Genomic DNA, 24,091 nt, shown 5'->3' on the forward strand with positions numbered 1-24,091 from the left:
TGATGACTGACACAAGTAGAAAAGAATATATAAACATAAGATGTATGTATATATATATGTGTGTGTGTGTGTGTGTGTGCGTGTATATGTGTGAGAGAGAGAGAGTGTGTGTGTGTGTGTATGAGAGAGAGAGTGTGTGTATGTGTATGTGTGTGTATGTATATATATATGTATGTGTGAGAGTGTGTATGTATATGTATGTGTGTGTGTACATATATATATGTGTATGTATGTATATATACATATATATGTGTATGTGTGTGAGAGTGTGTGTGTATGTATATATATGTGTGAGAGTGTGTGTGTGTGTGAGAGAGAGAGAGAGTGTGTGTATGTGTTAGAGAGAGAGAGAGAGAAAGAGAGAGAGATGGGCCTTGGATGCAGAGGACTTGAGAAGATCTAAAACAAACGAAATAAGATGCAAGAATGTGCATGAAGGGATTCATACAAAGGTGGGTGGAGAGTCGGATGTAAGAGGTATGAGATGTATTCAAGGAAAAAAAACTGCATTGGAATGGTTATGTGATGGGTACGAATGAGGACAGCTGTATAAAGAAGTGTCATTCACTTAATATGGCTGGAACCTGTGGAAGAGGAAGACCCGGGTAGACTTGGACACATACAGGATTAGTGGTTTGAGAATACCTTACATGCAACATGAATGGACCTTCAATCCAATTCCCATGCAATACTCAACCAGTCACAACACAGGACTCAGCAAGGTAGACTTGGGATGAAAGCTGGCCTCAAGAGCCTGGGTTCTCTGGCAATATGAGGTTCTGAAGAAGACTCACCCTCCCCATCAAAACTGATTTCTAAAAGTGTTATATTGGCACCTTGGGCAAGAGTCTTCAACTATAGTCTCGGGCCGACCAAAGCCTTGTGAGTGGATTTGGTAGAAGGAAACTGGAAGAAGCCTGTCGTATATATGTATATATATATGTGTGTGTATATGTTTGTGTGTCTGTGTTTGTCCCCCTAGCATTGCTTGACAACCGATGCTGGTGTGTTTAGGTCCCCGTAACTTAGCGGTTCGGCAAAAGAGACCGATAGAATAAGTACTGGGCTTACAAAGAATAAGTCCCGGGGTCGATTTGTTCGAATAAAGGCGGTGCTCCAGCATGGCCGCAGTCAAATGACTGAAACAAGTAAAAGAGTAAGAGTATTGGTTCCTCCACTTGGTACAGTGACTCCCTCTCTTCGTGCACTATATCTATGTCTACTTCTTCTCCCTCCCTCTCTCTTGTCCTCCCACCACCACCACCACCACCAGCAACTGTATCAGCTTTACTCCTCCCACTACTTGCAGCCTCCCCACTCTTTTGCATCCCCTTGTTTTCCCGAGTTCACAATTCTTGTCTTATCCACCCTTCAATGCTAACCATTTTGATAATCTGCCACCCCATCACTAAGCCTCCCACCCACTTCTACCCAGTTTGTGCCTTGTGGCCACCAGGTTCCAAACACCACTTTAATAATAACATAGTAATTTTTCAGAATTCTTCGTTACTATTAAACGGATTCGTTCACAATTTAGTTTCACTTTTGCTAAGATAATTTACATTCACTTTTTTTTACGACCGTAAACATTATTAGAACGATCCGAATCGCCACCAAAATCGTCTCTCTTCTTTTTCAAACTCATAGCATAATTGTAATCTACACCTTCGAAAACATATCTCTATAAAATTTAATTTAAAATACGCATTTCACATAAAGTTATGATGCCGGGGCCCTAATCAGTAGTTATGCCCTTTAAGTTCTAACACACCTGTGAAGAGTTATGCAAAAAGAAATACAATTAGTTGTCATCGAAACATGGCGGTGTCGATCATCAGTGCAAAGTTTACGAAATGTCTCTTATTTATTCTTTCTTTATTCGGCTTCATTCTCTCAATGTACGCATTTCATGTAGGGACAATCAAACAGAGAAACCATTCCTATGAACCATTGTGTGATTTTAGCCCAACTATGAATTGTTCCCAGATATTTACATCGCGGTAAGTAAAACCGGTGTAAATTTTTATTAAGTCCACCCTTGAAAAAATTTATTGGCAAACTAACAGCTCCTTCCTTTTTCTCTTGTTTTTCTTCTATAGGTGGGAAACCTTATATATTATCCTACGACTGATAAATGTATATATGAGTTTATTGCATATTTTCATTTAGCTTCCCCTGCAGTACCACCGCCTCCACCATCGAAGGTTATCTCGAGGTAAATTGCGGTGGATTCAACTAAGGATTGAAACCGGGTTGTGGGGGTTTGATCTATCGGTCATTTAAAACTACATGCAGCAAGAAACCACGGAGCAGCTTCTACATGGTCCCTCCACGTGTTAGAAATAACCCCCAATTTGTCCTTAAAACATATTCTAACTGTTTTAGAAGAACGAAAGAAAAGCAACACGTTGGACTATATTGTCCCGGGTACACAACTATTGTAGAAAAGACGGGATGGTCACGGCTGGAATGCCTTTTGTAATACATAGATCTGCTCGATCAGGACTAACCGAGGGACTAAATATCAACAACTGAAACGTAACAGCAGCCAGATCTCTCTCAAATCACACATTGTTTTAAAAAAATACATTACGCGCACATGTGTATACACACACACACATCTTAATTAACATGCAATTTAATTACTAATTTTATCAATACTGATCAACAGATCGTCATTTAAATGATTACCTTATATCTTATCTATTTGTGTATATGTGTTGTCGTTTTTGAAAGGCAGAGGTTACGTGGTGACTCGAGGACCGAGAGTTTTGTGTATGACATTTATGGAACTAGTTTCAAATTTATTGTAGTGAAGTCAGTTTGATGCCGCACACGACACACCTGGCCCCTGAGTCCCGATTAAAAATAGCCTGTATTATATATATATATATATATATATGCATGATATTTGAGCGTTAAGTTTTCCTCGTCTCATCACGTGTGTCGTAGTTATTTAACACTAGGCAAGTCCTTTTCGAGCAGACGTTTAATAATCGAAGACGTTACAGCCGTTATAATCCCTTTTATTTTACCTATTTCTTTATTACCCACAAGGGGCTAAACACAGAGCGGACAAACAAGGACAGACATAGGTATTAAGTCGATTATCGACCCCAGTGCGTAACTGGTACTTAATTTATCGACCCCGAAAGGATGAAAGGCAAAGTCGACCTCGGCGGAATTTGAACTCACAACGAAATACCTATTTCTTTATTACCCACAAGGGGCTAAACACAGAGGGGACAAACAAGGACAGACATAGGTATTAAGTCGATTACATCGACCCCAGTGCGTAATTGGTACTTAATTTATCGACCCCGAAAGGATGAAAGGCAAAGTCGACCTCGGCGTAATTTGAACTCACAACGTAACGCAGACGAAATACCGCTAAGCATTTCGCCCGGCGTGCTAACGTTTCTGCCCTTTTATTTTACCACCACCCTACACACACACACACAACATAATTATGACTATCTTATCCGATATATTATTTTTTATTCATTGAAAGACATGTTGTGATTTATTGGTGGGGAGGTTTTGGCTGCTACATCTAGCAGGTAACCTCACAGAGGGTTCTCTCGTTATTTCGCGCTTCGAAATGTGTAGAAAGAAGACTCGTCCGTCAACAGTTTGTGTTTTGATAAAAATACATTCTGATCAACAAGTGTATGTGTGTGTGAGTGAGTGCCTGAGTGTGTGTGTGTATATGTTAGTGCACGTGCAAGCACCTTCAGCAGCGTAGTCAAATGACCTCTACGGAAACAGCCCCCAATTCCGAGGTCAATTAAGGATTGTGTTGTTTACGTTACAGATTATAGCACGAGGGGTTAGGAGGAGGAGTGGGGATATATTATTAATTTCAGTTTAATCTCTGGAGGGAAAATCGTTTGGTTAACAAACTGGAATGATGGCTGTGGTGATTACACGGTTTGTAGTAGTAGTAGTAGCAGCAGCAGTTGTAGTAGTAGTAGAAGTAGTAGTAGTTGCAGCAGCAGCATCTACAGCAGTAGTATTAGTCAAAGTTCCCTAGCTCTGGGTTTCCCAGGGGACCTTGAGGAATGAAAAGAAAAGTGGGACAGTCAGGTCATCGTGTTTAGTAATAATGGTTTCAAATTTTGGCACAAGGCCAGCAGATTGGGGGGGGGGGCTGAATCGATTAGATCGATCCCCTGTGTTCAAACTGGTACTTATTTTATCAACCCTGAAAGGATGAAAGTCGACTTCAGTGGAATTTGAACTCAGAACGTTTGGGCAAATGAAACGCTACTAAGCATTTTGCTCATTGTGCTAACGATATTGCCTGGTAGCTAGCAGCCTTAGAGAGGATGAACGGCAAAGTCAACCCCAACAGAATTTGAACTCAGATCATAAAAATGGACAAAATGCTGCTAAACATCTTTGTCCATTGTGCTAACCTTTTTGTTACCAACCCAGCTGAAACCAGCTCTGGCTCTGTAGTACAAATGTCTTGTTTTCAAAAGTTCTGAATTAAAATCTTCCACAAAACCTTAGTGACAATTAATATTCCTAACACTAGCTGAATGATAACTAAGTTATTTTGCTAAATTCTTTGTTATATTTATAATTAATTGAAAGAAACACAGAGCATCTCAACAGAAATATGGTAAGAAAAGGGTTAAAATATATAATAGAGAAACAATTCTTAACCCTTTTGATACCAAGCCAGCTGAAACCAGCTCTGGCTCTGAGTACAAATGTCTTGTTTTCAAAAGTTCTGAATTAAAATCTTCCACCAAACCTTAGTCACAATTTATGTTACTAGCACTAGCTTAATAACTAAGTTATTTTACTAAATTCTTTGTTATATTTAAAATTAATTGAAAGAAACACAGAACATCTCAACAGAAATATGGTAAGAAAAGGGTTAAAATATATAATGGAGAAACAATTCTAACCCTTTTGATATCAACCTGGCTGAAACCAGCTCTGGCTCTGAGTACAAATGTCTTGTTTTCATAAGTATTGAATTAAAATCTTCCACCAGACCTTAGTCACAATTTATATTCCTAACACTAGCTTAATGATAACTAAGTTATTTTACTAAATTCTTTGTTATATTTAAAATTAATTGAAAGAAACACAGAACATCTCAACAGAATATGGTAAGAAAAGGGTTAAAATATATATGGAGAAACAATTCTTAACCCTTTTGATATCAACCTGGCTGAAACCAGCTCTGGCTCTGAGTACAAATGTCTTGTTTTCATAAGTATTGAATTAAAATCTTCCACCAGACCTTAGTCACAATTTATATTCCTAACACTAGCTTAATGATAACTAAGTTATTTTACTAAATTCTTTGTTATATTTAAAATTAATTGAAAGAAACACAGAACATCTCAACAGAAATATGGTAAGAAAAGGTTAAAATATATAATGGAGAAACAATTCTTAACCCTTTTGATATCAACCTGGCTGAAACCAGCTCTGGCTCTGAGTACAATGTCTTGTTTTCATAAGTATTGAATTAAAATCTTCCACCAAACCTTAGTCACAATTTATGTTCCTAACACCAGCTGAATGACGACTAAGTTATTTTACTAACTTCTTTGATATATTTAAAATTCAAAGAAACACAGAGCATCTCAACAGAAATATGGTAAGAAAAGGGTTAAAATATATAATAGAGAAACAATTCTTAACCCTTTTGATACCAAGCCAGCTGAAACCAGCTCTGGCTCTGAGTACAAATGTCTTGTTTTCAAAAGTTCTGAATTAAAATCTTCCACCAAACCTTAGTCACAATTTATGTTACTAGCACTAGCTTAATAACTAAGTTATTTTACTAAATTCTTTGTTATATTTAAAATTAATTGAAAGAAACACAGAACATCTCAACAGAAATATGGTAAGAAAAGGGTTAAAATATATAATGGAGAAACAATTCTTAACCCTTTTGATATCAACCTGGCTGAAACCAGCTCTGGCTCTGAGTACAAATGTCTTGTTTTCATAAGTATTGAATTAAAATCTTCCACCAGACCTTAGTCACAATTTATATTCCTAACACTAGCTTAATGATAACTAAGTTATTTTACTAAATTCTTTGTTATATTTAAAATTAATTGAAAGAAACACAGAACATCTCAACAGAAATATGGTAAGAAAAGGGTTAAAATATATAATGGAGAAACAATTCTTAACCCTTTTGATATCAACCTGGCTGAAACCAGCTCTGGCTCTGAGTACAAATGTCTTGTTTTCATAAGTATTGAATTAAAATCTTCCACCAGACCTTAGTCACAATTTATATTCCTAACACTAGCTTAATGATAACTAAGTTATTTTACTAAATTCTTTGTTATATTTAAAATTAATTGAAAGAAACACAGAACATCTCAACAGAAATATGGTAAGAAAAGGGTTAAAATATATAATGGAGAAACAATTCTTAACCCTTTTGATATCAACCTGGCTGAAACCAGCTCTGGCTCTGAGTACAAATGTCTTGTTTTCATAAGTATTGAATTAAAATCTTCCACCAAACCTTAGTCACAATTTATGTTCCTAACACCAGCTGAATGACGACTAAGTTATTTTACTAACTTCTTTGATATATTTAAAATTCAAAGAAACACAGAGCATCTCAACAGAAATATGGTAAGAAAAGGGTTAAAATATATAATAGAGAAACCCTTTCGATACCAAGCCAGCTGAAAGCGGCTCTGGCTCTGAGTACACATGTCTTGTTTTCATAAGTTTTGAATTAAAATCTTCCACCAAATCTTAGTCACAATTTATGTTCCTAACACTAGCTTAATGATAACTAAGTTATTTTACTAAATTCTTTGTTATATTTAAAATTAATTGAAAGAAACACAAAGCATCTCAAAATAAATACAGTAATGAAAGGGTTAAAATGGTTTTTAGAAAGTTATCTTAAAGCTTATGCAGCACCATGGCAGAGAATGAAAAAATTATTCAGAGACAAAGCTGCAAAGATGGAAACACTTTTTTGCAGTTTTGAGATGACATTACAGACTGATGTGGGCACATCAACGGTGAGGTCATGAATGGCTTCTGATAAGCCATTAGAGTGATTGATTGATCATGCAATTTAATCAAACAATCAATTAGTGAACTAGTTAATTAGTTAACCCTTTCATTAACATATTTCTGTTGAATTACACTGATTTTGTTTTAATTAATTTGGAAAATAACGAAGAATTTCGTAAAATAACTTTGTCATTATTAAGTGGGTGTTTCAAACATATATTAATTAATTAATTAACATGAAATTTTGATGAACTGTTTTAATTTAGATCACTTTAAAACAAGGAATTTGTATCATAGATAAATGGATAGTCCAGCATGGCCATGGTCCGGTAATGGAAACCAATAAAAGCCCAGTGTATCTAAGATTATATTAATGTCATCATCATCATTTAACATCTGCTATCCATGGAGGTGCATGGCATAGTAGTTAGAGTGTCAGCATCATGATTGTATGATTGTGGTTTCGATTCCTGGACTGGGCAACGCGTTGTGTTCTTGAGCAAAACACTTCATTTCATGTTGCTCCAGTTCACTCAGCTGGCAAAAATGAGTAACGCTGCGATGGACACATACGCCATTGAAACCGGGCCCATGAGCCTGGCTAGGCTTTAAAAGGGCGCATTTATTTATTTTTTTTATCCATGCTGGCATGGGTTAGATGGTTTGACAAGCATTAGTGAGCTGGAGAGCTGCACCAGGTTCCAGTTTGATTTGGTTTGGTTTCTACAGCTGGGTGCCCTTCCTAACACCAACCACTCCAAGAGTGTAATCGGTGATTTTTACATGCTACCAGTACAGGTGTCATTTCCATGACACTAGTAGCAGCTAGGACTATATTTTCATGGATGCCGTTTACATGACACTAGCAATGGTCATGAATACAGTTTCATTTGGCTTGACGAGTCTTCTCAAGCACAGCACATCGCCAAGGTCTCAATCACTTGTCATCGCTTCCGTGAGGCCCAACATTCAAAGATCATACTACAATTACAATTTCACAAATACCATTTATATGACACTAATAACAGCCATGACCATGGTTTCACTTGGCTTGACGAATCTTCTCAAGCACAGCATAGCGCCAAATGTCTCAGTCACTAGGCACCACCTCCGTGAAACCCAACATTCAAAGATCATGCTTCACAACCTTGTCCCATATCTAAGATTATATTAACCAATGCGTCTGTCTTTCTTTAACCTTTTTGATACCAACCCAACTGAAACCAGCTCTGGCTCTGTAGTACAAATGTCTTGTTTTCATAAGCTTCACCATGTTTATAATATTAACTCTTTTGATACCAACCTGGCTGAAACCAGCTCTGGCTCTGTAGAACAAATGTCTTGTTTTCATAAGTTTTAAATTAAAATCTTCCACCAAACCTTAGTCACAATTTATGTTCCTAACACTAGCTTAATGATAACTAAGCTATTTTACTAAATTCTTTGTTATATTTAAAGTTAATTGAAAGAAACACAGAGCATCCCAACAGAAATATGGTAACAAAAATGGTTAAGGCATTAACCCTTTCATTACCAACCTGGCTGGAATTGGCTCTGGCTCTGAGTACAAATGTCTTGTTTTCATAAGTTTTAAATTAAAATCTTCCACCAAACCTTAGTCACAATTTATGTTCCTAACACTAGCTTAATGATAACTAGGTTATTTTACTAAATTCTTTGTTATATTTAAAATTAATCAAAAGAAACACAAAGTATCTCAATAGAAATATGATAACAAAATGGTTAAGGCATTAACCTTTTTGATACCAACCCAACTGAACCAGCTCTGGCTCTGTAGTACAAATGTCTTGTTTTCATAAGCTTCACCATGTTTATAATATTAACTCTTTTGATACCAACCTGGCTGAAACCAGCTCTGGCTCTGTAGAACAAATGTCTTGTTTTCATAAGTTTTAAATTAAAATCTTCCACCAAACCTTAGTCACAATTTATGTTCCTAACACTAGCTTAATGATAACTAAGCTATTTTACTAAATTCTTTGTTATATTTAAAGTTAATTGAAAGAAACACAGAGCATCCCAACAGAAATATGGTAACAAAAATGGTTAAGGCATTAACCCTTTCATTACCAACCTGGCTGGAATTGGCTCTGGCTCTGAGTACAAATGTCTTGTTTTCATAAGTTTTAAATTAAAATCTTCCACCAAACCTTAGTCACAATTTATGTTCCTAACACTAGCTTAATGATAACTAGGTTATTTTACTAAATTCTTTGTTATATTTAAAATTAATCAAAAGAAACACAAAGTATCTCAATAGAAATATGATAACAAAATGGTTAAGGCATTAACCTTTTTGATACTAAACCAGCAGAAACCACCCCTGGCTCTGTAGAACAAATGTCTTATTTTCAAAAGTTCTGAATTAAAATCTTCCACCAAACCTTAGTCACAATTTATGTTCCTGACACTAGCTTAATGATAACAAAGTTATTTTACTAAATTCTTTGTTATATTTAAAATTAATTGGAAAAAAAAACACAGAGCATCTCAACAGAAATACAGTAGCAAAATGGTTGAGAGTTAGCCACATTTAGGTGACAAATATACTTCACAATGTTGTGCAGCCTCTGTTTATGCCTCGTTCAGAGATATATTATTGCTTCTTCAGGTTGTATTTATTTTTGTTATACAAGAAATTATGTTTGTATTTATGTCTGCTTAGCATTGATCCATACAATTGTATACTCCCAAATTATTCTATAATTGGTTCTTTTCTGGTTGCAGGTATGGCAAAGGATTTGGTCTGGTGGACAGAATTGTATCGGAAGACAGTATTTTCAATCAACCCAGTAGTGTCTTTGCAATGGCCTTTTATATGATGCAGATCTTTATGAGTGAGTAGAGTGGTTAAGAAGAATATTCAATGTACTCCATGGTACTGCTTCTCCTTTCACTGCCTCTTTTCTCATTGTGTGTATGTAAAATGATGTGTGTGTGTGTGTATGTAAGTGTGTGTGTGCATGAAGGTGTGTGTATGTGTATGTGTGTGTGTGTATGTATATACGTGTCTTCTCTCTCTTATTCATTCATTCTCTCTAATTTTCTCATTCATTCCTCCTAACTTATTCTTCCTCTCTTTCATTCATTCATTCTATCTCATTCTCTCTCTCATTCCTTCATTCTATTTCATTCTCTCTCTTATTCATTCATTCTATTATTTTCTTTCATTCATTCTGCCTAACTTCTTCCTCTCTCTCTCTTTCCATTCATTCTATCTCATTTTCTCTCATTCATTCCACCTAACTTATTCTTCCTCTCTCTCTTTTCATTCATTGATTCTATTTCTTTCTCTCTTATTCATTCATTCTTTCTCATTCTCTTTCATTCCTTACTCCTAACTTACTCTCCTTCTCTTTCATTCATTCTCATTCTCTCTCTTATTCATTCATTCCTCCTAACTTATTCTTTCCCTTTTCATTCATTGACTCTATCTCTTTCTCATTCCCTTTCATTCCTTCCTCCTAACTTATTCTCTCTTTATTATTCATTCATTCTTTCTCATTCTCTTTCATTCCTTCATTCTAACTTATTCTCCCTCGCTTTCATTCATTCTCATTCTCTCTTTCTTACTTATTCATTCTCATTCTTTCTTATTCATTCATTCTTTCTCATTCTCTTTCATTCCTTCATTCTAACTTATTCTCCCTCGCTTTCATTCATTCTCATTCTCTCTTTCTTACTTATTCATTCTCATTCTTTCTTATTCATTCATTCTTTCTCATTCATTCCTTCCTCCTAACTTATTCTCCCTCTCTTTCATTCATTCTCATTCTCTCTTTCTTATTCATTCATTCTCATTCTCATTCTCTCTTTCTTATCCATTCATTCTCATTCTCTCTTTCTTACTTATTCATTCTCATTCTTTCTTATTCATTCATTCTTTCTCATTCTCTTTCATTCCTTCCTCCTAACTTATTCTCCCTCTCTTTCATTCATTCTCTCTCTCTTTCTTGCAGCCATCACCAAATCGGACGACGCCATTGCTATGCAAAGCCTTGTTTCTCTTGTGGCAAACTTTAGCTCTCTCTACTTCTTCTACGTGCTTTATAGTCTTCAGAACTTTTGCCTCATTTGTGTAACACTTTACATAATCAATGCTTTGATTCTCGTTTGCGTGCTGCTTCGGTTAATCACTCTCCATAAACAGACACTGAAGAAGACCCACTAATCCACAGGTGGATTATGCAAGCTGGATTAAACAGGTGGATTAAGCAAAGGGAAGTGGTAAACAGAAGGAAAAAAATACCAACAAAGAGGCTAAGAAGCAAACGAAGTCATTAATGAACAAATGAAGGGACTAATGAATTAACGAATGCATTAACGAACAAAATGTATTAACATGTTAATGAAATAATGAATGAATGAATGACAGTATTAAAGAACAAGCGGAAATATTAATGAGCCAAGAAGGGTATTAATTAACAAGAAAAAATATTTTTTAAAAAATGGAAATTTTTTTTAAATAATAAAAGAAAAAAAAATCACAAAAATTAAAATTTGGAAAATTTTGCTAAAAGGAAAAAATATTACGGAAGAAACTCTGAATAGGAAACCAAATAATTTTGGCAGATTTGAAAGAAGAAAAATTTAATATTCTAAGAAAAAAATTATAATAAAGAACAAAAATGAATTGGAGAAATTTCTAAAAAGGAAAACAAAATTTTAAAAACTACAAAAAAAAAAAGAAAAATTTTTAAGAAATTTGAGAAAAGGAGAAATATAAGAAAAAAATAGACATATATAAAAAAGGAAAATATTAAACGGAAAAAAAAAATTTAGACATTCCCACTTGTAGTGATTCTGTCCAAATTCCAAGAATGTTGGCAGCAATAGTTACTGGTATTGATTTCTTATAGCTGTGGTCATCTTATATGCGTCTGTGAGGGTTAGGGTAAAAGGTGTGATAGGCTGGTATGTAAAATAGAATTGCCAGAAGGAAATGAGCAAAAGCAATTGTCGTGAGTGAATTTGGAAACTGTGTTGAATCTCGTTGTACATATATAATAATAAATAATGAAATTATTGTATACAGTGCTCAGGTGCACCACAACTTGTCAGAAAGTGCATATAAAGTACATGCAGTAATGTACAAATGTAGGGAAAGCGAACAATGTATGAGTCAGATACATGCTTGTGTGTGTGTATGGAGGGGAGAAAATCAGGTGTAGTGTTGGCGAATCTCTGGAAGCATGGAAGTTTTGAAGGATGCAGTGCTCCGACAATAAAGAACTGATGCCGGCAGTTTGTTCCATGCTTCAGCAACTCTCAGCGTGAAGAAATGTTTCTGAAAGTCATGGGAGCTGTGCTGTTTGCTGACTTTGTAAATATGTCCATGGGTGTTAGACGGGTGGAGTTTGAAAAGGTGCTCAGAGTTATTATATATATATATATATATATATATATATATGTATATATATATATGTGTGTGTGTGTGTGTGATCACCATAAACTTTAAGCTTATATAAAAATACTATTATTATTTACAGGATTGTAAAACATGGCGCCATATAAAAAAAACCCAATCGTACCGAAAGCATATAGAAAGTTTGTTTACTTTGAACGAATACGAACTAATATAGTTCTTAAATTTGACAGAAATGGGGAGGCTAATTTACTGGTGTAAAGGTAACAAACTTAGTCACGTTAACAAAGGGATGTGGGTTTGAGTCCCATGTGATTAGGAAAGCCTTCTTTTTTCTGTCAAGGGCTTATTTGCCCCTTTATTAGACTATTTTCCTTAGTCATTGCACAGTGATCGTCATAAACTTTAAGCTTATATAAAAATATCATTATTGTTATTTACAAGATTGTAAAACACGTCACTATAAAAAAAAACCATTCACACCAAAAAAATTTTTTTTAGTTGCGACAGCAAGGGTTCCACTTAATCTGATCAATGGAACAGCCTGGTCATGAAATTAATGTGCACGTGGCTGAGCACTCCACAGACACACACACTTATGTATATATATATTAACAAAGAAAAATAGATTAAGTGGCACATTTTATTGCATCTTGTTACAATTGTTTCATCGCCATTTTATCACAAAGATCAGTGCTGAAATATTATTATATATCATGGTATTGACTGGATTATGAGGTGATGTTATACAAAGCTAGTCACAAAGCACTTTGCATCATTGTAGCTTTTGAATGATGCTACTCCACTGACTAGGCAAGTAGTCCAACATTCCTGCTTATTGAGAAGCTTGCCCATTGCAGGGTTGTCCATTTTACAGCTGAGTGGACTGGTGCAATGTGAAATGAAGTGTTTTTCTCAAGAACACAACATGCCACATGTCTGGAAATTGAACCCACTATCTAGCAATCATGAGAGCAATAACCTAACCACTAGGCCACATGTGGCCTAGTATATCATATCAGTATTATTTCAGTAATATAGGGGCCTGTCAATTCTTCAGGTGTATATACAAATGGTTTGCTAAATTAAAGCTTATCGCTGAATTAAACCACTGTGGGGCATATAGAATACAAGCCTTACATTGATGGTATTATAATCATTTCATTAGCCCATCGCAGTTAAAACAGAAAATAAATTCCATGGCATCGTAAACCACAAATCCAAACTAAACTGTCATGGTTTAATTTACAGATCGTCTGTAAGTATACCTGAAGGCTTGACGCTTACCATTAGTATTAGTGAAGTAATACTGATACAATGTATAAGTTCATATATTGTATAATTGGCACTCTGTCAGTTGTGACGTCGAGGGTTCCAGTTGATCTGTTCAAAGGATCAGCTTGCTCGTGAAATTAAGGTGCAAGTGGCTGAGCACTCCACAGACACATGTACCCCTTAACATAGTTCTCAGGGAGATTCAGCGTGACACAGAGTGTGACATGGCTGGCCCTTTGAAATACAAGTACAACAGAAACAGGAAGAAAGAGTGAGAGAAAGTTGTGGTGAAAGAGTACAGCAGGGTTCGCTACCATCCCCTACTGGAGCCTTGTGGAGCTTTAGGTGTTTTAACTCAATAAAACACTCATAGCACCCGGTCTGGGAATTGAAACCTCGATCCTACGACCGCAAGTCCGCTGCCCTAACGACTGGGCCATTGCGCCTCCACTGTTGTATAATAATATATCAGCAATGATCTGGTAAAATGGTGATGAAACAATTGTAGTATGATGCAATAAAATATGTTTTTTAATTCATTCTCTTTTGTTTACATGTATATATATATAAGCACATAGTATATATATGTGTGTGTGTGTGTGTGTGTGTTTATGTATGTATGTGGCTGTGTGGTTAAGAAGCTTGTTTTGCAATTACATGATCTCAGGTTCAGTCACACTGTGCAGCCCCTTGGACAGGTGTCTTCTTCTATAGCCCCAGGCCGACCAAAGCCTTGTGAGTGGATTTGGTTGACAGAAACTGGAAGGAGTGTATCATATATTTGTATACTCAGAGTTGGCAGTTGGTAGTAGTAAAACACACAAAAAAATAAGCTAAACATAGGTGCGCGACTGAGTTGAAGGCAGATTTGTTTCTCCTTTTATAGCACGTAAAGAAAATAGTTTTATAAGAGTGTACACAGCACATGTACTACAGCAGTACTATGCGTAGCTTAAATACTACGATTGAAAGGCAGGGGTGAATTATGCCTACCTAATCTACAATATATATATACATATATATATATGTATTGCATTTTATGCATAATAATCAGAGACACCTTCATAATTTTATTGAATTAGGTGCATATTTTGCCATAAAAGGAAAATGTTGCTATCGATCTATTTTATCCAAGGTGGACATTGCCTACCTTGCCTACCCAGGCGGCACGTCCTTGGTGTATACGTATACAGATATATATGTGTGTGTGTGTACCCTTATGTTGACATGAAAGGATTGTAAATGAGTATCATCATCATCATTATCATCATCATAAATGTTTGTTTTTCAGTCTTCCATGGGGAAAGATTATTGCCTTGTTTGGAAGCTGGTGAGGGCTGGCGACAGGAAGGCCCTCTGGCTGGAGAAAATCTGCCTCAACAAATTCCATCTGACCCATGCAAGCATGGAAAAGTGGACGTAAAAAGGATGGCGATGATGATGAAGATGCTGATGGGGATGATGATGATGATGGGAATGACACCGAGGAAAGTGATGACAATGGTCTATACGTTTGTATATATGTGTATGCATCTTCGAGTTTGTCATCTCTGCACCATTTGATAACCGCTGTCGGTTTGTTTATGTCCCCGTAACTCAGTCTTTCAGCAAAAGGAACCAATAGAATAAATAACTGGCATAAAAAATCAATTATTGGGGGTAGATTTGTTTGAATAACCCAACAAGATGGTGCCCCAGCATGGCCACAGTCCAATGATTGAAACAAGTAAAAGAACAAGAAAGACATCCATTCCAAGAATTTAATTTGTTAAAAACCGTTTTTTTCTAATTTACCCGGTTTTTTACATTGTACTTTTTTTTCTATGTTTTTGTTAGTTTTTTTTTTTTTTTTTTAGAAAATAAAAAAAAATCTGTTCCGAATTTCTTTCTTGAATGTCTGTTATTCCATGTAAATGTATCTTGGACAGGGATGTATTTCAGGGAGAGCTATATGGCTGAATGCTCTTCCAGTCACCAACCCCTGTCTGTATATCTTTATATATAAAAGTGAGGTTGTGTGCTGTCTGTCTCCTACGATTTAGATTCCTAACTACTCCCACATTTTGCGGTGCAGTTTAACCAAACCCGGGTATCTTATAGTCGTGATTCATATCGAGCCCTTCTGGGTATTAGTGCGCGTCTACGATGAGTCTACGATTTAAAAAAAAAAACCATCATTTTCCCCATTTTTAATGCATTTTTTTGCTATTATATAAGGGAAGTAACTCTCTAAAAATGCTTATATAGTTATTTCCCTTACAAACCTGAGCAACGCCGGGCGATACTGCTAGTTAAGATATAATGAATGAACCAATAGAATAAGTACCAGACTTTAAAAAAAAACAGGTACTGGGGTTGGTACATTCGACTAAATACTTCAAGGTAGTACCCCAGCATGGCCACAGTCTAATGACGGAAACAAATAAAAGATGAAGAAAAATGATAAGTTTTTTTTTTTATATTTATATTTAAAATATAAGTAGCTTGCTAACCAACCACATGGTTCCGGGTTCAGTCCCACTGCATGGCATATTGGGCAAGTGTCTTCTACTATAGCCTCGGGCTGACCAATGCCTTGTGAGTGGATTTGGTAGATGGAAACTGAAAGAAGCCCGTCGTATATATGTATATATATATATATATATATGTACGTGTGTGTGTCTGTGTTTGTCCCCGTCACTTAGCGGTTCAGCAAAAGAGACCGCTAGAATAAGTACTGGGCTTACAAAGAAGAAGTCCCGGGGTCGAGTTGCTTGATTAAAGGCGGTGCTCCAGCATGGCCACAGTCAAATGACTGAAACAAGTAAAAAAAAAATAGCAAAAGTGGAGAAAAATATTTTAAAAACCGAAAAAATAAATGGAAGAAAATAATATTTCTATTTCTCTAAAAAAAAAAAAAATTTTAAAAAAGCTGTCAAGGAAAAATAAAGTTTTAATTAGTTAATTGATTTTGTAATTAGGAAACGGATGGAGATGTATTGGAATAAGATGGGACGATGGTGTAGAGTGTGTGTGTGTGTGTGGGGGGAGGCGTAAAGTAAACAGGAAATGTTTTAAATGAAGTCTTTGGTGTAGAAGATGCATGGGTGTATACATGTGTATATATATATGTATGGGTGTGGGTGCCGTCAGTTTCGTTCTGTGTCTTTTTTTATGTTTAAATGAGAGTATATATAAATATACATATATATCATCATCATCATCATCATCGTTTAACGTCCACTTTCCATGCTAGCATGGGTTGGACGGTTCAACTGGGGTCTGGGAAGCCCGAAGGCTGCACCAGGCCAGTCAGATCTGGCAGTGTTTCTACAGCTGGATGCCCTTCCTAATGCCAACCACTCCGTGAGTGTAGTGGGTGCTTTTTATGTGCCACCGACACAGGTGCCAGACGAGGCTGGCAATGGCCACGATTGGATGGTGTTTTAATACGTGCCACCAGCACGGAGGCCAGTCGATGCGGTGCTGGCTACGGCCACGTTCAGATGGTTCTCTTATGTGCCACCGGCACTGGTACCACAACTGCAAATTCCATTGATGTTGATCGATTTCGATATATTTATATACACATATACTCACACGTGTGTGTGAAGGCGAATGGCTGCGGTTAGAGCGTCAGGCTCCCAATCATGAGGTAGTGAGTTCAATTCTTTGACCGGACTGTATGTTGTGTTCTTGAGCAAGACACTTTATTTTCAAGTTGCTCCAGTTCACTCAGCTGTAGAAACGAGTTGTGATGTCACTGGTGCCAAGTTGTATCAGCCCCTTTGCATTTCCCTTGGATAACACCAGTAGTATGGAGAGAGGAGGCTGGTATGCATGGGCGACTGGTGGTCTTCCATAAACAATCTTGCCCAGACTTGTGCCTTTCTTGGTGCAAACTCATGGTCATTCATGACCAAAGGGGGTCTTTACTCTGTACATATATATATATATATATAATTATAAAGCGTTCTTGTCCCATTTTGTATTTTATATATATATATAAAATACAAAATGGGACAAGAACGCTTTATAATTTTAACAAAGAACATAGAATAATACAATCTTACATAGACAATGCAGAAGGAGAGAAGGCACAAGATGAGAAGTCATGGCTGGAAAGCCATTCATCATAGGTCTATTCAACCAGCCTTGACCCGGGGTTAAACAAAAGCAACAACAATTTATTTATTTTAATAAAAAATTTATTCTTACATTTTGCATTTTAATAGCCTTACCATCATCATCATCACCATCACTTATTTTTATGTCTAGTTTGATTCTTTTTTTGTTTTTTTTCCCCCCAATGCTAGCATGAGTTAGTCAGGACTTCTTGAGACAGTCTTCTATGGGTCAGTTGCCCCATTTCAGATGCAAACCTACGTTTTTCAAGTGATTCTGTGTCATTGCGTGCTGAATCATTCAAATTGTAAAACAGAGGCAAAGTCAATGCTTCCTTCCCAAATGATCTCAATGCAGAAAGACAAGAAGACGACGGCGACACACACATACACACCTTATAGGAGGTGGTATCAAAATGTTCCCGGACTGGTTCCGTAGCCAGCCAACAGATGGCAGCACATGGTCGCGTGGGCAGTGAGACCTAGCAGTGACCTTCATGAGGGAATGTGCTGAGTGACATCGCTTCTGACCAATCAACAGAGATTTATATAAATACCAAAGCCTTGTGAGTGGATTTGGTAGACGGAAACTGAAAGAAGCTTGTCGTGTATATGTATGTATATATATATATATATATTATATATATATATATATATATATATATATATATGTATGTGTGTGTGTGTGTGTGTGTGTGTGTATGTATGTATATATATGTGTGTGTGTGTTTAGGTCCTTGTAACTTAGCAGTTTGGCAAAAGAGACTGATAGAATAATAGGCTTACAAAGAGTAAGCCCTGGTGTTGATTTCTTTGACTAAAATCCTATGAGGTGATGCTCCAGCATGGCTGCAGTCAAACAACTGAAACAAGTAAAATGAAAGAATGTGTGTGTGTGTGTGTATATACCTCCGTATCTTGTCATCATGCACTAATTGTGGAGGCATTTGGCTTAGTGGTTAGAGGTGCTGGACTCCTGATCAAAAGATTGTAGTTTCAATTCCTGGACCAGGTGACACATAGTGTTTTTGAGCAAACCACTTCATTTCATATTGCTCCAGTCCACTCAGCTGGCAAGAATGAGTAACTCTGTGACAAACCAGTGTCTCATTCAGGTGGGGGATTTATACGCCATGGAAACCAGCCCTTATGAGTCAGTGTGACTCAGAAAGGACCTTTATCGATGCGCTAATTATAAACAAACATCATTGTCGTACAAGAGATGAAGTTTGTTTTGCAATCTCCTTTGTAAATACGCTCAGACTGGAGTAATTATTTTCTTCACCAGCCTCAGGCCTTCTGAGTGGATTTGGTCAACAGAAACTCAAAGAAGCTCACCATTTATGGATATGCCACAGCGAGTGTGTCTTATTGTGATTTTATTGTACTATGGTTGTAAATGTGTGTCTCTTTCATACAAGCAGTGATATTTGTTTCCAGACTTAACCCTTTCATTACCAACCCGGCTGAAACCGGCCGTAGCTCTGAGTACAAATGTTTTGTCTTCATAAGTTTTGAATTAAAATCTTCCACTAAACCTTAGTCACAATTTATCTTCCTAACACCAGCTTAATGATAACTAAGTTATTTTACTAAATTCTTTGTTATATTTAAAATCAATTGAAAGAAACGCAGAACATTTCAACAGAAAGGTAACAAAAGGGTTAAAATATATAATAGAGAAACAATTCTTAACCCTTTCAATACCAACCCGGCTAAAACTGGCTCTGGCTCTGTAGTACAAATGTCTTGTTTTCATAAGTTTTGAATTAAAATCTTCCACCAAACCTTAGTCACAATTTATCTTCCTAACACTAGCTTAATGACAACTAAGTTAGTTTACTAAATTCTTTGTTATATCTAAAGTAATTGAAAGAAATACAGAGCATCTCAAAATAAATACAGTAATGAAAGGGTTAAGGAAAAACATGTCTGGTCATAGGAAAATAGTATCTTGTTAGGAAACTGGTAAAGGTTAGTGATAGAAAGGGCATCCAGCCAAAGAAAGTCCGCCTCAATGAAATTTGTCTGACCCATGCAAACATGGAAAAGTGGACATTAAAACAATGATAATGAGGATGACGATGATGGTAAGAAAGGCCAAGAGACTGTGGTAGAGTGAGGGGAGGTGACAATGAGTAGGAGAGCAACATCAGGTTGATCTCCCGTTAAAAGTGGTCTTCATTGAACATCATATATATTTCTTTACTACCCACAAGGGGCTAAACATAGAGGGGACAAACAAGGACAGACAAAGGGATTAAGTCGATTACATCGACCCCAGTGCGAAACTGGTACTTTATTTATCGACCCCGGGAGGATGAAAGGCAAAGTCGACCTCGGCGGAATTTGAACTCAGAACATAACGACAGACGAAATGCCGCTAAGCATTTTGCCCGTGCGCTAACGTTTCTGCCAGCTCACCACCTTAGGTGTATAGATTGTCACACTGTTAGACAGAAACTCCCCCACCCCACCAACAAGCCCTCACTTGTTGATGTCCAAACAAGTCTCAAGAACTTCAGGTTCGATGTACAATGGTATTTCACGTGTTGTTTTTCCGAATTTTTTTCTTCAATATTTTCGGAGGTCCAAGGAATTTGAATGTTGTTCTGGAAAATAAAAAAAAAAAAGCAATAAATAAATAAATAACACTGAGCATTTCAAATTTTGGCACATGGCTGGCAATTTTAGAAGGAAGTGGAGTTGGTCGATTACACTGAGCCCGAAAGGATAAAAGGCAAAAATTGACCCCTGTTGGATTTGAGCTCAGAACTTAAAGGGTCAGAAGAGAAGTTACGAAGCATTTTGTCTGATGTGCTATCAATTCTACCAGCTTGCCTGCCGCTTTTTATGATTGCTTCAAATTTTGATACAAGGCCGGCAATCTTAGGAGTGTGGCCTTAGGCAGTTACATCAACTTCAGTACCTGACTGTTACTTATTTTACCAACCCCAAAAGGATAAAATGTAAAGATAACCTTGGTGGGGTTTGAACCCAGAATGTGAAGAGTAGAACAAAATGCCACTAAGCTCTTTGCCCAATGTACCTATGATTCTGCCAGCTTGTTGTTTTAACCCTTTAGCATTCAGATCCCTCTGTCAAATCTAATGCTTATTTATTCACATTGTTTTGAATTAACCAAGCATTAACTTGTAGCTTGAAGATTTCAATGATGTGATTTCTTATTTTTAGAATGATGTTCTTTTCTGCTCTAGGCACAAGACCTGAAATTTTGGGGGAGGGAGCCAGTCGATTAGATCGACCCCAGTACACAACTGGTGCTTAATTTATTCACCTTAAAAGGATGAAAGGCAAGGTCGACCGTGGCGGAATTTTGAACTCACAACATAAAGACAGATGAAATACCGCTAAGCATTTCGCCCTGTGTGCTAACGTCTCTGCCAGCTCGCTGCCTTATTTTTAGAATGATATTCTTTTCTACTCTAGGCATAAGGCCTGAAATTTTGGGGGAGGGAGCCAGTCGATTAAATCTACCCCAGTACGCAACTGGTAGTTAATTTATCGACCTCATAAGAATGAAAGGCAAAGTCGACCTCGGCGGAATTTGAACTCAGAAAGTAAAGACAGACAAAATACCTATTTTTTTACTACCCACAAGGGGCTAAACACAGAGGGGACAAACAAGGACAGACAAATGGATTAAGTTGATTATATCGACCCCAGTGCATAACTGGTACTTATTCAATCGACCCTGAAAGGATGAAAGGCAAAGTCGACCTCAGCGGAATTTGAACTCAGAAAGTAAAGACAGACGAAATACCGCGAAGCATTCCACCCGGTGTGCTAACGTTTCTGCAAGCTTGCAGTCTTATTTTTAGAATGATGTTGTGTAGAGTTGGTGTGAGAGGCTGGATCTGGCTAGTTTGAACATAAAACATAATATATTTTGATCCAGGAATAAGATAAAGTAAAGGTAAAGTGTATATGTATATATTTATACATATATAAGTACATATACTTCTATGTATGTGTGTACCCCACCACCACTTGAAAACCGGTGTTGGTGTGTTTATGACCCCATAACTTATCGATTTGGCAAGAGGCCGATAGAATAGGCACCTGGCTTTATAATGAAAAATAAGTACTGGGGGTTGACTCATTCGACTAAAGATTCTTCAAAGCGGTGCCCCAGCATGGCCACAGTCCAATGATTGGGACAATTAAAGGATAAAAGATAAAGAACATACAGAATTTGGAAGAAATGGTGTAAAAAGCTTAAAACCAGAGAGTTTGGTTAGAAAGAATTTAGATTTTTCAAAAGAAAATAAAGAAAAGGTATCAACTTACTGACAAGTGGAACAAATCGGACTGAAGGAACAGAAAACTGGAAATAGAAATCAAGAGAAATTATTGAAGAATTTGGACAAAATTTCACATAATTTGTTTGGAATTTTCTGCTTTAGAATCTTTACAACAAACATAGGTATATAATTAGATAATAGGTATTTCTTAGGTTTTAAATTCTTCAAATTATCTCCCCTTATCTTTAAGAGTTGCTAACAATGACCACTAGGTTCTTGTCTTCTTTCTCCAACTAAGAGGCAAATTTTGGTTGAGATTTTTTTTTTTTTACATAACATTTGGTGCATCACAGCTTAATTTAATTATCTAAATTAGTGTCATTTACTTTTCTGAGTTATTTCTCTTAACTGTCTTCTACTTGGAGGAGAAGTCTTCAACACAAACACACACACACTTGTGTGTGTGTGTGTATGTGTGTGTTTGTGTTTCCTTGTCTTGACATCCCAACACAAGCATCACCACCAAACAAGCGGTGCTGTTCATTTCCAACATACCATGGAAACCGGTCTGGGTATGCTTGGAAATAGATGAAGGCATCCAACAGTTGAACATCCGCCTCAACAAATTCCCCTCAGACCCATACAAGCATGGAAAAGTAGATGTGAAAACCATAATGACGATGATGATTATAATGCTGTTTCATTTAACATGAAATTTTGATGGTAAGTTTTAATTTCGAACACTTCAACCCTTTAGCATTAAAATTACTCTATCGTATACAGGGCTGGCCAAAAGTCACCCAACAGTAAATCAAAACTCCATAAAGACTGCCATTCTGTATTGACTTGAATAGAAAAAGGTGTCACTCATGAAGGACTTCAGTTTGAAGAATTTTCATGATATTTTATATTGAGATGCTTTTCTTAAATTCATTCAGTTGTTAAACAGAAATCTTGGAATTAAATGGTTTTGATTTACTGTCAGGTGACTTTTGGCCAACCCTGTACAATGCTTATTTCTTCACCTTGTTTTGAATTAATCTTGCATTATCTCGTAACTCCATGATTTTGACAACGTTATAGTTTATTTTTTTTCTTTTAACTTTGTAGGTTAGGTGTGAGAAGCCAGATCTGGCCAGTTTGGACAAAAAATAGGCAGAAAATTTAGTCTTGATATGACCAATTTCCTTCTTGAGCGATGTCAGGCTCAAGAGGGCTGGTTTCCTGGTTTCAATGGCAGAAATATTCCCCACCTGGACTGGATGCTGGTCTGCCACAAGATTACTCATTTTTGCCAGGAGCAATGTGAAACAAAGTGTTTTGCTGAAGAACACAATATGTCACCCAGTCCAGGAATTGAAACCACAATCCTACGATCATGAGTCCAGTCAGTACCCCTAACCGCTAAGCCATGCCCTTCCAAAGTACAATATCTGTGCCAGATATGGCCAGTTTAAATGCTAAAGGGTTGAAACAGGAAGTTTATATGAAAGAACCAAGGTTAGTATTAAAAGGGTTAAAAAGAAGGGCTGCCGTTAGTTTTTTTTTTTTTTTTTTGCTACTTACTTGACAGACAAACGGAGCAGACGTAACCAATATCGATGAGGTTCCGGTGGCAAAAACAAGCAGCCCTGTAATCAACTTGAACCCTTGCTGGCAGAGACAGTTTATGTCTAACATGAGGATCAGGAAGAAAGACGCACTAGACAAATAAAAAAAACAAAAGATTATTGTAATTAATTAAATGATGTTAATGAGAAAATGACAAGCTAACCAGGGTGCTCCTACATGGTCGGTCACTCCATTACTGATACATTAGTAAAGCAGCTTGAATTAATGCTAAAAAAGATGGGATAGTCATGGCTGGAAGCCTTTTAGCCATAGGTCTGCTGGATGAGAGTTGACATGGGGTTAGACAATAACTTTATGAAACCAGTCAATGAGGAAACCCTTGGAAATAGGGGCCAAATTTCCCTCAATTCACTCTATTCTACCATCTTAGAAACAGGGAAACATTGGATAATATAGCCCTAGATATACTA

The 24,091-nt window shown here is 36.7% G+C and overlaps 2 protein-coding genes across 4 annotated transcripts in view; one reads left to right on the forward strand and one right to left on the reverse strand.

Annotated features, from left to right (window-relative positions):
• Window positions 1-212: 212 nt before the first annotated feature.
• Window positions 213-24,091, reverse strand: part of LOC115224353 (general transcription factor IIH subunit 3) — a 39,136-nt gene continuing 15,257 nt past the window's right edge. Inside the window, exons 10-14 of one of the 3 annotated variants that reach the window (XR_005003832.1) lie at window positions 23,616-23,751; window positions 22,096-22,132; window positions 20,284-20,396; window positions 18,482-18,501; window positions 17,966-18,416 (exon numbers count right to left, since the gene is read on the reverse strand). Coding sequence is in view for 2 of the 3 variants with exons in the window: in XM_036513311.1 (XP_036369204.1) it covers window positions 20,330-20,396; window positions 22,096-22,132; window positions 23,616-23,751 (240 nt within the window). In the remaining variant the exon portion in view is untranslated. Of the gene's footprint in view, window positions 242-17,965; window positions 18,417-18,481; window positions 18,502-19,619; window positions 20,397-22,095; window positions 22,133-23,615; window positions 23,752-24,091 lie in introns of those variants that run through there. The other 2 variants (XM_036513311.1, XM_029795228.2) reach the window with 2 other exon arrangements.
• On the forward strand, window positions 1,755-11,662 carry LOC115224536 (vitamin K epoxide reductase complex subunit 1-like protein 1). The gene is made up of 3 exons (XM_029795446.2): window positions 1,755-2,000; window positions 9,769-9,878; window positions 11,001-11,662. The coding sequence occupies exons 1-3, from the start codon at window positions 1,819-1,821 to the stop codon at window positions 11,210-11,212; spliced, it is 504 nt and encodes a 167-aa protein (XP_029651306.1). The 5' UTR covers window positions 1,755-1,818; the 3' UTR covers window positions 11,213-11,662.

This window comes from Octopus sinensis, linkage group LG25 (genome assembly GCF_006345805.1).
Source record: "Octopus sinensis linkage group LG25, ASM634580v1, whole genome shotgun sequence".
NCBI classification, from domain to species: Eukaryota; Metazoa; Mollusca; class Cephalopoda; order Octopoda; family Octopodidae; genus Octopus; species Octopus sinensis.